This window comes from Raphanus sativus, unplaced genomic scaffold (genome assembly GCF_000801105.2).
Source record: "Raphanus sativus cultivar WK10039 unplaced genomic scaffold, ASM80110v3 Scaffold2826, whole genome shotgun sequence".
Taxonomy (NCBI): Eukaryota; Viridiplantae; Streptophyta; class Magnoliopsida; order Brassicales; family Brassicaceae; genus Raphanus; species Raphanus sativus.
Window position 1 is genome coordinate 316 of NW_026618133.1, and position 13335 is coordinate 13650.

Consider the following 13335-nt stretch of genomic DNA (forward strand, 5'->3'; position numbering starts at 1 on the left):
GTTAAGTAAAAGAGATAATGGCTTGTAAATAAAACCAAAAGTAAAAGCAAAATCCTATTAGAGATTTTGCTTTAATAGTATAAGATAGATTGTATGTATTTCTTTTGATCACGAGATGTGATTGATCAATGTAAGTATGATGAAATTTAAAAGCAATTTTTGAAAAAATTTCCACTGCAAGGTTTTTGCATGATTTTTTCAGACAATTAATCATAATTCGGTGCAGCTTTATTTGACCTTTATTTTTTCACGTTTAACAACATAAAAGTATATTGGTAAAATATACCTATATATAAATACCGCTACATCAAGAACCACTTATTTGAAGTGGAAAAGAAATTAAGACCAAATATGAGTGTGAGTTTTGATCTCAACGATCTGGATGAGCTGACATTAAATGCCAAGCAAATACAAGACAATCTATTAGAGGAGATACTCACGATTAATACCAACACAGAGTACCTCCGACAGTTTCTCCATGGAAGCTCTGATAAAGAGCTATTCAAGAAGAATGTACCAGTTGTGATGTATGAAGATGTTAAGCCTTATATCGAACGTGTCGCGAATGGGGAGCCTTCAGGTGTCATTTCCGGAAAAGCTGTCACTCAATTTCTCTTGAGGTAATTCTTGTCCAATTTTTGAAACAATTTTATCATATATTAAAAAAAAAATTGAAAAAATCATATATTAATATGATTTTTGGTGTACATAGCTCTGGGACTTCTGGAGGAAAACAAAAGATCTTCCCTGTTAATAAGAAGTTTTTTGAGGACATGGCATTCATCACTGCTCAATCTTCGTCCATAATATCCAAGTAAATCTTCAAATTTTCTCCATTTTTTATTTGCAACTTTGAACACGAATACCCATCAGATCTCTTTGTTTTGGGTAACTAGGCATATCGAGGGTGTCAAACAAGGAAAGACGATGACGTTTTATTTCGCTAGAGTGCCATCTTCAACCCCCTCTGGCTTGCCAGTTTCTTTCGTGAGGGGAAGCTATTTAACGAGTGAATCTTTCAAGAACGAGTCATCATATCGCTATACAAGTCCTAATGAAGTGATGTTGTGCTCAGACAATAAACAGGCTATGCACTGCCATCTTCTTTGTGGTCTTATTCAGAGAGACGAAGTTGTGAGTCTGGCTGCTCCCTTTGCCTGTAGTTTAGTTGGAGCAATCACTGTTCTCGAAAATAACTGGAAAGAATTGTGTAGTAACATTCGATCTGGCCATGTTAGCGAGTGGATCACTGATTTTGCTTGCAGAGAAGTTGTGACTAACATCTTGGGAGGACCTAATTCCGAATTAGCAGATAGAATTGAAGAAGAATGCCAGAAAGAATCTTGGAAAGGTATAATCACACGTCTTTGGCCCAAAACGAAATTCATTCAAAGTGTTATTACAGGACAAAACGCACAATTCATTCCAATGTTGGAGTTTTACTCCAACAAACTGCCTTTGATATCCCCCATTTACGCGTCTTCTGAGACAATGTTTGGAGTAAATGTGAATCCCTTATGCAAGCCACAAGATATATCCTACACTTTTATGCCTAATATGTCTTACTTTGAGTTCCTACGCGCTGGCGACAACGGTAACGAGGGTGACATTGTTGATCTTGTGGATGTTCAGATTGGGTGCTACTATGAGCCCTTGGTCACAAATTATTTCGGTGAGTTATATGTATATACAATACATGATATCCATATATATAGTATATTTTCTAAACTAGTAATTTAATTCATTTTCATTGTTGTTTTATTAGGTTTACACAGATATAGAATGGGGGATATTCTACAAGTGTCTGGATTCCACAATAATGCACCTCAATTTAGATTTGTACGCAGAAAAAGTGTGGTTCTAAGCATCAACGTGGAGGTAACAACTGAAGAAGACATTTTGAAGGCACTGAATCATGCGACAGACCACCTTATTAAAACTTCAGATTTAATATTGATGGGATTCACATGTTATGCTGATATCGCCAGTCTTCCAGGTCACTACGTTTTCTACTGGGAACTCAAAGCCAAAAAAGTTGATGACATTGTTAAACTCGATAACAAGGTAATGGTGGAATGTTGTTGTGTAATGGAGGAATCATTAAATTTTCTTTATCGAAAGGTAAGGACAAACGAGGGGTCTATTGGACCTCTAGAGATAAGGGTGGTGCAACAAGGAACTTTTGATTCTCTTATGAAGCTGTTTATCTCTCGAGGTGCTTCTGCATCTCAATACAAGCCACCTATTTGCATCAACTCTTCTGAAGCTTTAGAACTTCTTGAAAATAGTGTTATTGCTCGCTTTTTCAGTGACAAGTTCCCACCACCGTGATCACACAATTGAAGAATAGGGACCAAAATATCCCGTGAGATTGGTTTTATGTTTATAGCTGAATTTGTAATTTTGTTTGTACTATTGTGTGGTTGTTCAAAAAAAAAAAAAGTTTGTACTATTGTGTGATTTGTGTATTTCCTTAAATTATATATAAAAATATTGATATTAACCCTAAACATTAAATCATAAATCTTAAATCCTAAATTCTAGATCCTAATTCTAAACACTAACTAGAAATTGAAATTGAAAGCTTCAATTTGATAACCAAATTTTCAATTTTTTTTTGTACGGTGGAGAAAAAGAAGCCATAGAAGACATTGACAAAACAAATGTTAGACACGTTTTTTTTTCACGTTTACCTCTTTTTTCTTTTTAGTTTTGTTTATTTTTTAATAATTGTATACGTGATGTTTTGATTGGTACGAAGAGTTGAGGTGAATTTGAGAATTTAGGGTCTCTTATATTTAACTGAAAATATGCTCAGAGAGCATTTACAATACGCTCAGTCAGTCAGTTGCGACTTTTCTATCCAAACTCAATTTATGGCAGTGTCCTCGTTAAAATTGTTTTGCAAAAAATCCCCATCAAATACAAACCACTGCAATGATCCAATGAAATTCATATTAGAACAGAAAACATGATATCTTTCATTTCCTATCGTTTGGTAAACGTCGTTTTCTGTCGTTTGGTAACAGTGCCGTGCGAAGGAATTTTGAGGCCTAAGGCAAATTTGGTTTTTTTTTACAAAATCTAAATAGTGGTTATATATATTTTTTTAATTATACATAGTTTTTAAAAGAACTACAGAGAAAAATTAAAATATTTAAAGGATTTCTTATATAAATGTTCTCTTTTTCTTACAAACAACTAAATTTTGTGGTATAAGAAACAAATATAGTTACACTTAAAAACAAAAATTTAAATTATTTAGAATATTTGTTAAGAGAAAAAAATAATTAGGAAAATTTGAGTAAAAGAGAGGATTAAACTCATGTGAAAACACATCTACAAAGACACTAAAACTATTATACCAGAAGTGATTGAGTATTATACGGGGCCCTAAAAATTCATAATCTTTAGGGGGCCTAAAGCAAATGCCTTTTCATTAACACTACAAGCACGGCTGTGTTTGGTAAGACATCGTTTTCTGTTGTCGTGCATTTTAATACTGTGTCAGTTTTGATAAAGTGTCAATTTTAAGACTAACTAAAATTTATTTCAATTAAACTAGAAGTTTTAATGCACCATGCATATAACTAATAATTTTAAATATAAATATCTTAATTTAAAAATAATATTTAGTATACATTTGAACATTTAATATTTTATATTTTATATTATCGATGTGCAAAAATAAAATAATAAATGTAATTTTATGTAGTTTTGTTTATTTTGATTTGGTTTAGTTATTTTTTATTTTATTTTATTTAAATTCCAATAGAATTAAAATTTAATTTGCTAAGAATAAATTGTATGTACAGGATAATGATTATTTATTTAAACTAGATTCTTGAACCGCGCTATGCGCAGTTTGTATTTTTGTAATTATATTTTTGAATTTATTTTTTATATTAATTAAAAAAATAAGTTTTTTTTACTTTTTTTTCATTTTCTCTTTACCCATCAAAATTTACTCTGTTTCACAATAATCATGTTTTAAAAAAAAAGTTTAAAATTTATTATATTTTTTTATTAGGTAACAATGATAATTTGTAAATTTTGAAAAGACATAATTTAACTTACTATTGACTGAATAATAAATGTTTTATAATTTAACTTACTATTGAGTGAATAATAAATGTTTTATTTATAATTGAGATCATGTGAATGGAATAAATGTTGAATGCATGACTTAAAACCTTTTTTTGAGCATATTGATATAAAACCTTTGACATCAACATGTTATGTGAGAATTGTATTTTCATATTTATAATTAAATATTTTATTATCTTTAACACGAATTTATAAAAAAAAATATTGTAATGTATCCATTATTTTTTTATCATATATTTGTTTTATTGTCTTATTATTTTATAGATTTTTGAATTATGCGTGTATTTAAAACCTACATTTAAGTTATGTTCATCAGCTTTGTTTTCTAATTTTAAGTGGTCCAATGGGAGTTTCTTAGTTAAAGGTTCTTAAAAAAGTTCAAAATTAATTACAAGTAAAAATGCACAATGAAACTCAATATACATCACACTTGAATCTTTACTTCAACCTATGTCAGAAGGACCGAACATAACAACACTTTATAAGATGTTCGTAGTATTATTAACAACACAGAGATTGTGTTTCTCTACTCCAAGCTTTGCTTCAAAGAAGAGAACCAAAAAAAAAAAAATTACCACCAGAAGTTACCTTCGTACACTATGAATGCAGCTTCGTATACCCGTGGTTGGCGTTCGGGACGTGATCCTTTGGGAGCTGCCTTGTTTACTGTCAAAAGCCGTCCGTTCAGATCCTGAAAAAAAAAACATGAATAAGATCATCACAGATGCTCAACAATGTTCTCACAAACAGAAAAATCAGAAGTTAACAGAGAAAACCCTCAACTTAACTCAGTTGCCAAAAATGTCTCAGAAACAACAGTTCAATACAAAACGTTCTTTCTAAGAGAAGAAAGATCAAGACTTTGGTTGGATTAAGAACAGATAATGCACCTTCTGAGCCAGGACCAAAGGAACAACATCCCTCCACCAATACATGCCAATAGTTCAGAAATGATTGATACACATATATGAACTTACATAACGATTGAACTTCTCAACAGCTGTTTCATTGTCACAAAACCAAACCCACGACTCTGGTTGGTTTCCCTGTTGTATATAACCTTCAACCAGGAGAATTCGAAGAACCAGTTAGTATTAGCAAACGCTATCTCTTTCACTAAACAACTGTAAGAATAACATCAACTATATAAATATACTCAAGTATGATAATTCCATCTTGTTCTGTAAGTCGACATATATCAGTTCAATCCACACGATTCTGAACACTGCAAATAACTTGATCAGAACAAGAGATGCTCCAAACATTTAAAAGTCAAGATATCCATTAGACTCACAAAGGATGCAAATTGCAATGCACAGAACATACATGAACTTAAGCAATGCATGATGAACAGTACCGGCTTGCTCAAAGAGCATAGCCAAGGCCTGGCTCTCAACGTCATAAGCCAAGTTTCCAACGAAGAGCTTCGCTTCTTCCGGTGGCTCCGGGAAGTCTCCTCCTCCTCCTTCGCTCACGTCTCCTTCCTCTTCTTCTGGTTTCTACCAAGACATGGATGATGATGATGATTCCAAGCATTTTACTCAAAGGTCTTTCCTTTTGACTCGTAACGATTCACAGAGCCTAAATCCAATCCAAAAGTTTCAATCTTTTTTTTTTTGTTTCAAGTGAAATTGAAATTACAGAAATGTGAAATTGGAAAACCGAACCTGAAACAGAAGGAGACATTGAGTTGTGTTTTTTTGTCGGAGACTGCTTAGTGATTTACATGCCGATCGTATAAACTCTCTTGATCTTCTCCATCTATGCATCATCATTTTCTCCTCCTTCCTTCACTCGAGAGGATAGCACAATTGTTGGGTGAAAAATAAAAACCCAAAGGAGCTATTTATAAAGGATCCTAGAATTCAGAGGGAGTAACCGAAGAGACTCCGTTAACTCCATGATTAAAGAGCAATAAGGTGTAGGGAGAGGATTGATTGAGGGACATCATCTCTTATACCCACCCTCCTTATCGGTCAATCTTTGAAAGACATGAAACAAAAAAGAAAAAATATAAAATGGCGAATTGCTGGAATTTACAGTTAACCCTAAGGAAGGTAAACTATTTACGGGTTTTACCAAGTTTAACCGGAGGGAAAACCGAATCGAATTGAAATACGAACCAAAGATCATAAATTAGACTTAACCGTCCCCAATCCAACTTAAACCCTCCGATCCAATCTCGATTTTAACCATCTCGAACCCGAATCCAAATAACCACTCAATTTCGATTTAAACCAAGTGGAGTCTCTCCAATTTCCCCTTTATTCTTTATTTCTATTTCTCCCTCCCCCCCCTCTCTCTCAAACGGTTTCCCCTAAATTCGAAAACGTATCCCAACCCTAGAACATCCCACTTCGATTCCTTCGATTTCCCTTCGATTATTCACCGAAAACGTGTGAATCATGGTTGAAACTAGGCTGGGTAAGAGAAAGGATAGGCTTCCTCCAACGGATCCTCCTCCGCAAAAGAGCGGGACCTCGAAGAACTCGAAGAAGAACAAACCGAAGAACTTGAAGAAGAGAAAAACGACGGATGAGGAATCACCGGCGGTTGAATTTGTTGGAACCGTGGGAGTTGCGGAGGAGAATGAAGTAGAAGAACCGGCTAAGGATGTAGAAGATCGGGAGAAAGAGAAAGAAGAATCGGAGAAGGAGAAAGAAAGGGAAGAAGAAAATGGAGACGAAGATGAAGAGGAAGAAGGAAACAGCGATGCATCTCAAGAAGAGAAAGAAGAAAATGGAGACGAAGATGAAGAGGAAGAAGGAAACAGCGATGCATCTCAAGAAGATAAAGAAGAAAATGGAGATAAAGATGAAGATGAAGAAGGAAATAGCAATGAAGAAGTAGAGAACAAAGATGAAGAAGAAATACAAGAGGAGGAAGAGAACGGGACTCTCCCGACTCCCGAAGAGAACGGGACTCCCGAAGAGAACAGAGGTCAAAACGAAAATGAAAATCAAGAAGAAGGAGAGAAGGAACCCCCATTGGAAGCGGAATCAGGAAATGTTGATGGTGATGGTGACGGGGTTCTCGGGCAAGGAGAAGAGGTAATAACTGTAAAACTTGAATAGGGTTTAACTAAATATATTAGGAAAGGCTCGGATAACTTAGGAGAACTATGTTTTAGTACTTGAATAACTGATGTAGAACACAATGTTACTTGCAGGAATTAGAGGCAACCGAGGCAATCAAACCGTTGAGGATGTACTTCTATGAGTCGGAGTACAAGAAACAAATAAAGATAGCGACCAAATGTTTCGTCAATGACGTTATGGTTACATTTGCTAATCTCAAACCGAAGATGAGTGATACTGAGAGGAAGTGGTTTGAGAAGCATCCACAATTCTGTCACGTGTTCCACATGGAGAAGGACTCAAACCACATGGTCCAAGGAATGTGGATGTTGCTATTGCGGACAGTGGATGGCTCGAAGAGGAAGGAAGTGTGGTTCATTGTGAATGGTGTTCCCATCCGCTATGGCCTGAGAGAACACGCTTTGATCTCAGGTCTTAGCTGCCGCAACTATCCACTTGGGTATAAGGAGTTTGGTGATAGAAAGTTCGTGAAGCGCCATTTTAAGAAGGGAGAATCAATAAGGCTTGAGGATGTCAAAGCGAAGCTGTTGGCTATGGGAGAACACAGAGACCGGCTGAAGATGATGGTTTTGTTCTTTTTAGGAAGTGTTATATGTGCGCAAACGAAAGTAGGAAAAGGCGCCAAAGATGTTTTGGAATTCTTCCAAAGAGCTGTGGACGATCTCGAGTTCTGCGAAAACTTTCCATGGGGGAGGTACTCGTTTGATTACATGGTTAAGGAGATATCGCACACCATGGATCATTTTGGAGGTCGGGTTAGAGAGAAGACTTTATGGCCACTTCCAGGTTTCTGTCTGCCACTGGAGGTAAGCAATTGAAGATAATTACCTTATCATTTATTAATATTATTGTGTTAAGTGTTTGTACATGATTGGTATGTAGTTGCTTGCTTTTGAGGCAATTCCCAAGTTTGGATTGAAGTTCAGACAAGAGGTTGAAGACGTCGATATAGACTGTCCTAGGATGTGCAGATCAGTCTTTAAATCAGCAGGGATGAAAGGGTTCTCACTTTCAAAATTGAATCGGGAACTGGACAAAATAACGGTATGTTTCTTCTGCTACAATCTTGAAAATGTTGTAATGTTTCTTGTGCTACAAACTTTGAAAATGTTGTAGCATTATACTAACATGTATTATTTTTTGGTTTTACTTTTTTGGTATCAGTCAGGGGATATCCACAGCATCCTTCCTACCAAGACAGAAGAAGAAGTAGCTCTTTTGGAAGAGCTGACTGAAGAGGAGGACGACGTTGATGTCGATGATATTTCTATTGACAGTTGGGTAAAGCGTCTTGCAGAAGGACATTCAGTCTTTTTTGAAGAGATGTATGATGTAGACGTTGCTGCGCGTGATCCAAATGCACAAGAGGCTGTCGACGAAGATCAGGATGACGAAGATCAGGATGACGAAGTAGGTGGAGAGGAAGGAGGCGCAAGCCAGAAGAAGATGATGGAGGAGTTGATCAAACAAGTGAAAATGATTGGCACTCAGCTAAAGAGAGTTAAGAAGACAATGGACAAGTTTGAGGAAAGGATGGTGGTTCCGTTTGAGGCGTTTATGAAGAAAGCTATGGATGAAGGGCAAGGAAGCGGGGAGTGAAGAACTCGGTTATGTATTTTGTAAACTCGGTTATGTATTTTGTGGGAAGTTGGACCCATTATTTTGTTGTTGTGTGGATGTTGGAAACCTCTTGACTTTTTAGGTATGTTGGATGGAACTTGTTCTTGTTATCATGGATGTTGCAATCTTGTTATCATGGATGTTGCAATCTTATATTTTGAATGTGCCTCTTAAGGAAAACTAGGAAAAGTAGGAGAACTTAATGAAAACTAGGACAACTAGGAGAACTTAATGAAAACTAGGAAAACTAGAAATACTAGGAAAACTATAAATACTAGGAAAACTAATTCTTCAACACCACACTTAAACTAAGCATACAATTCTTCAAACTTCCTAACAATGTCATCTTCTTCATTTTCGTCATTCCCGCCCTTCCCTGTCTTCTTCTTCTCCAAATGACTTTTCATTTCAGAAATGGTCTTCTGTAATTGCTCAATCACTTTATTCTTCTCTCGGATTTCATCACGGGTTTGAAGCAATGCTCTCCTTTGCCATTCTGTACCATCCTCTTCATCGAACCAAGAGAAGTACTTGCATTCATTTCCAAGCTGCAATAAGGGGAAGGTCAAAATTCAAACCCAATTCAAATCCAGATTCCATTATATCCAGATTCCATCATATATTCATACCTTAAAGCGCGGACAGCCATAAAAGTGTCGACCAGGATTTTTGTCAGTCCAAGCTTGCCTTATTTTCGCTGGCAAGCCACAGTGACACAACCTCAGACAAGAAAATCGGCGGCTCCTTTGCGATAAAGACGAACCCGAACCCGAACCCACTTCCATCTTCACTTTTTCCATCTCACTTGCTCGGCGAGGGGGGGGGAAGAGAATTCGATTCTCGAAATAGAGAGAGAGAGAGGGAGAGGAAATGGGGAAATGGGAGACCCGAAATAGAGAGAGAGGCTAGAGAAAAAGGGGAAAAAGTCAAACTGAAAGGGGCCCAACTGAAAGTGAGATATTAAAATGAGATAATTGCCCAAAAAAAATTTGTTCTTAGTTATACCCAAGATACTAGTATTCCCAACTTTGGTCATAGTTATATTTTTGTCGGTTTCTAATTTATTTAGTGTTACTAATCTATTTAAATTGGTTATCTAGTTTTACCTTCAATATTACTAGTTTAAATTGTTATTTATATAGTTCCATGCAATTATATTTAGCGAATAGATATAACTCGAAAGTTTCGTTTGTAAGATGTCTTTGGCCAACAAAGTGTTATTGGAATTGCAAGGTCTCGTAAGAGATACGTGAGAGTTTTTTTCCTAAATTTCAGAAATTGATAACCGAGTTTTGTTATAAATAGACAAGGAATCCAACAAAGATTTTTTTCCTAAATTACATTAAAAATATATTTTCTGCTTACTTAGTAATTATTCATTATATAATCTGTTAATTTTATTCTAAAATTCAGAAATTACATTAAAATTCATTAAAAATATATTATTCATTTATAAAAGAAACATTTAATTTGTTTGACAAAAAAAAATAAACGTTCTGAAATTGATAACCGAGTTTTGTTATAAATTGACTATACTCAAGTTTTACGCAGTTTTCCAAGTCATACAACACGACACAACACGAAATGAAACAAAGTTCCAGAGATTACAACATAAAATCAAGTACCCAAATGCATTACTCGAAATATGCATTACTCCAAATTCATCCAAATTTAAACCCTTTTCCTTCCTTGCCGCTTGATGCGATCTGGAGGTATGATCTTCACCTCCTTGATCTGATCTGGTACATTCCAAGAAGCCATGTCGGGCACAACATTAAGTGTTCTGGAATACGCCAAATGCCACATTTCCGTCCAGTAGTATTTTGAGCACAACTCATGGATATCAAGGCGCCTGCCATCAACATTCCTAGCGAAATAGATATAAGCTGCCAGTCCATGCAGACAAGGGAACTTTTCATAGTCCCACACCTTGCAAGTACAAGTTTTTCCAACCAAGGTCGCCCAAAACACCTTTCCTGCAGCGTCAGTGATCTCGTACTTAAGCTCGTAACTATCAAGTTCCCGCACAGGTAGCTTATGTGCAACAGCCCATAGATCGTGCAAGTAGTTCTCAACCCGAGGCACCAGTCTTGTATTCATTGATCTAGAAACAACATCCTTCCGTTGAGTGAACCAATCAGAGAATTTCCTAATGATACAATCCAGCATTGGTATTAAGGCCCACCTCGTTGCCTCTTTAAACACGTTCTTCATTGATCCCAGAGTGTTGCTTGTATCCAAGTTGTACCTATCACGTGGGAAAAAAACCCTTGCCCATTTGTCCTTTTCAATACCACATTCCTCCACATACTTGTACGCAGCAGGACATCTTATCTTAAATGAGTCGTAAGCAGAATTGAAGTCATCAACCGTGTAATATCTGCCCAACTCCATAAGTTTTTGCCCGACTATATTCTTGTTGACGTTACAAGCATGCAATTTCACCTTTTCCTTCAAATGCCATAAACAATGACCATGGTGAGCCTGTGGAAACACGTTTCCTATGGCGAAGATCAAGCTCTGATTTCTTGTACTAATGAAAACCAGTTCAGAAGAGTCTGGTATAACACTTTTAAGCATCTCGAAAAACCAAGTCCAACTAGCAAGATTCTCACCATCTACTACTGCAAACGCAAGTGGATACCTCTGACCATTAGGATCCTGAGCTTTCGCGAAAACTAAAACACCACCGTTCTTCAGACGTATCCCCTCCACAGCTATCACCTTCCTCATAACTGCAAACCCTTCAATGCAAGCTCCCAAAGCTATGAAAAGGTACTCAAATTTACTTATATCATCCAATTTCAAACAGGTTTTTGTCCCCGGATTCACTTGCTCTAACATGTACAAATAACTATACAACATCTTGTAGCTCTCTTTCGGACTACCAGGTATATCTCTGACGTGATTGCTCATTGTGTCCTGCCAAAAGGAACAAACAAAAGAAACTCACTACAATTTCCCCTACTATTATCCTGCTACAGTTTTACCAGTTATTCGAATTTTCCCTGTTTTCCTAATTCTACCAGTTGTACCCAGTTATTCAGTTTTACTACAATTTATCAAGAACAATTGAATAATCTAGGGTTTATCCCTATCCCTCAACTCCAATTCACCTACCGAAATTCATTATATACCAATTTACCCCGAAATTAAACAAAACTTGTCACAATTACAAATCTATTAAAACCCCCAAAACCTACTTCCGAAATAATGCTAGGACAGAGCATAACTTACCGGCTGCAACTTTATCCGCCCCGACGGCAACAGACGGCAGCGTTCGAGAAGCTGAGAGAGAGAGGAGTGGAGGAGGAGCTGCAAGAGGAGCTGCTAGGGAGCTGCTACGGGGGGAGGAAATCACTTTTTTCTTTTTTTTAGACCAAACCAACAAACATAAGAACCACTTTTAATTTCTCAACCCATTTTTTTTACAGACCAATCCAATTCAGATCCGACCAAACCCGAGTTATGTTGGATGCCGATTTTGGTTTGGGAAATGGGATCAAATTTTGGGTTCCAATTAAAATATGGGATGTCCTTTTGGTCTTTTCGCATATTCATTAATGGTTGATGGGTATAGGATATTTTATGGTGCATAGGAGATTGATTGAGGAGGAGATTAGGCATTGGAGGTGATGTCCCATTGATTGATCGTGAAAAGGAGGAAGAACGAAGGTAAGGAAGAGGAAAGGTCTCGCAGTCGATATTGCGAGATTAGGGTCTACGTCTCTGCAGAAGAGAAGACGATAGGAAACAGTACTGGGCTTTGAAAAAATTAGGAATGGCCAAACGGGCTGCTGTAAAATCACGAAGCCCATCTACACAAACTCTTATCTGACGTGGCGACATACTTCCTCCTATGCTATTGGCTGATTTAATTAAAGGAGATGGACATTCTAAGGGAGCTTCATATTCTTCTTTTAGTAATGTTATAGATATGTATATGATCCTGTAATTTTATAAATATATATTATTTTCATAAATTTTGTATTTTATTTTAGTTAATATATGTTAAATTGTTAAAAATAAATATTTTAATTTATTTAATGAACTAATAAATTTAAATCAAATTTCAATCATTAATTATCAATTAAAATAATATTTTATTAATATTCTTCTAGTTTTATATTTGTTGGCACATGTACAATTTATATTATTCCAGTTTTGAGAAACATAAAGAAAATTAATTATAATTATAAATCTTGACAAAATTTTATTTTTGTAAAGATAATTTACATTAACAGTTGATGTAGTTATTATTTATTACCTTATTTAAGAAAACTTACCCAAAAAATATAAGAGAAATTATTTATGTCATCTTTCTTAGTGAAAAATAATGTGATAATGACATATGTCGGAATCATTTTTCAAGTCTAAGAGATTATCGAAAATATCTAATTTAAATATAAATCAAAACTAACCAAAACAATACTTATCACCTATCTTATTAAAAAAAAATACAAAACAGAACTAACATATTTTCGAAGAGAAAATCATATTTTAAACCATC

At 35.6% G+C, this 13335-nt stretch overlaps 4 protein-coding genes across 4 annotated transcripts; 2 read left to right on the forward strand and 2 right to left on the reverse strand.

The window, feature by feature from the left end:
- The first annotated feature begins 308 nt into the window (after positions 1-308).
- On the forward strand, positions 309-2510 carry LOC130506036 (4-substituted benzoates-glutamate ligase GH3.12-like). The gene is made up of 4 exons (XM_057000645.1): positions 309-620; positions 713-814; positions 897-1672; positions 1766-2510. The coding sequence occupies exons 1-4, from the start codon at positions 352-354 to the stop codon at positions 2329-2331; spliced, it is 1713 nt and encodes a 570-aa protein (XP_056856625.1). The 5' UTR covers positions 309-351; the 3' UTR covers positions 2332-2510.
- A 1970-nt stretch (positions 2511-4480) lies between these two features.
- LOC130506037 (31 kDa ribonucleoprotein, chloroplastic-like) lies at positions 4481-5793 on the reverse strand. Its single transcript, XM_057000646.1, has 4 exons — positions 5749-5793; positions 5402-5606; positions 5085-5167; positions 4481-4798 (listed from the first exon to the last, which is right to left on the reverse strand). Exons 1-4 carry the CDS (start codon positions 5791-5793, stop codon positions 4679-4681), a joined length of 453 nt encoding a protein of 150 aa, XP_056856626.1. The 3' UTR covers positions 4481-4678.
- Positions 5794-6053: 260 nt separating this feature from the next.
- On the forward strand, positions 6054-10171 carry LOC130506038 (uncharacterized protein At3g43530-like). The gene is made up of 4 exons (XM_057000647.1): positions 6054-7157; positions 7277-8011; positions 8088-8249; positions 8370-10171. The coding sequence occupies exons 1-4, from the start codon at positions 6513-6515 to the stop codon at positions 8802-8804; spliced, it is 1977 nt and encodes a 658-aa protein (XP_056856627.1). The 5' UTR covers positions 6054-6512; the 3' UTR covers positions 8805-10171.
- Positions 9134-11747, reverse strand: LOC108836685 (uncharacterized; the record flags this gene model as incomplete). Its single annotated transcript, XM_057000648.1, has 2 exons — positions 9134-9373; positions 10503-11747. Coding segments are annotated over 2 exons (1485 nt in total), but the record flags the coding sequence as incomplete, so codon positions are not given.
- Between the last annotated feature and the right edge of the window lie 1588 nt (positions 11748-13335).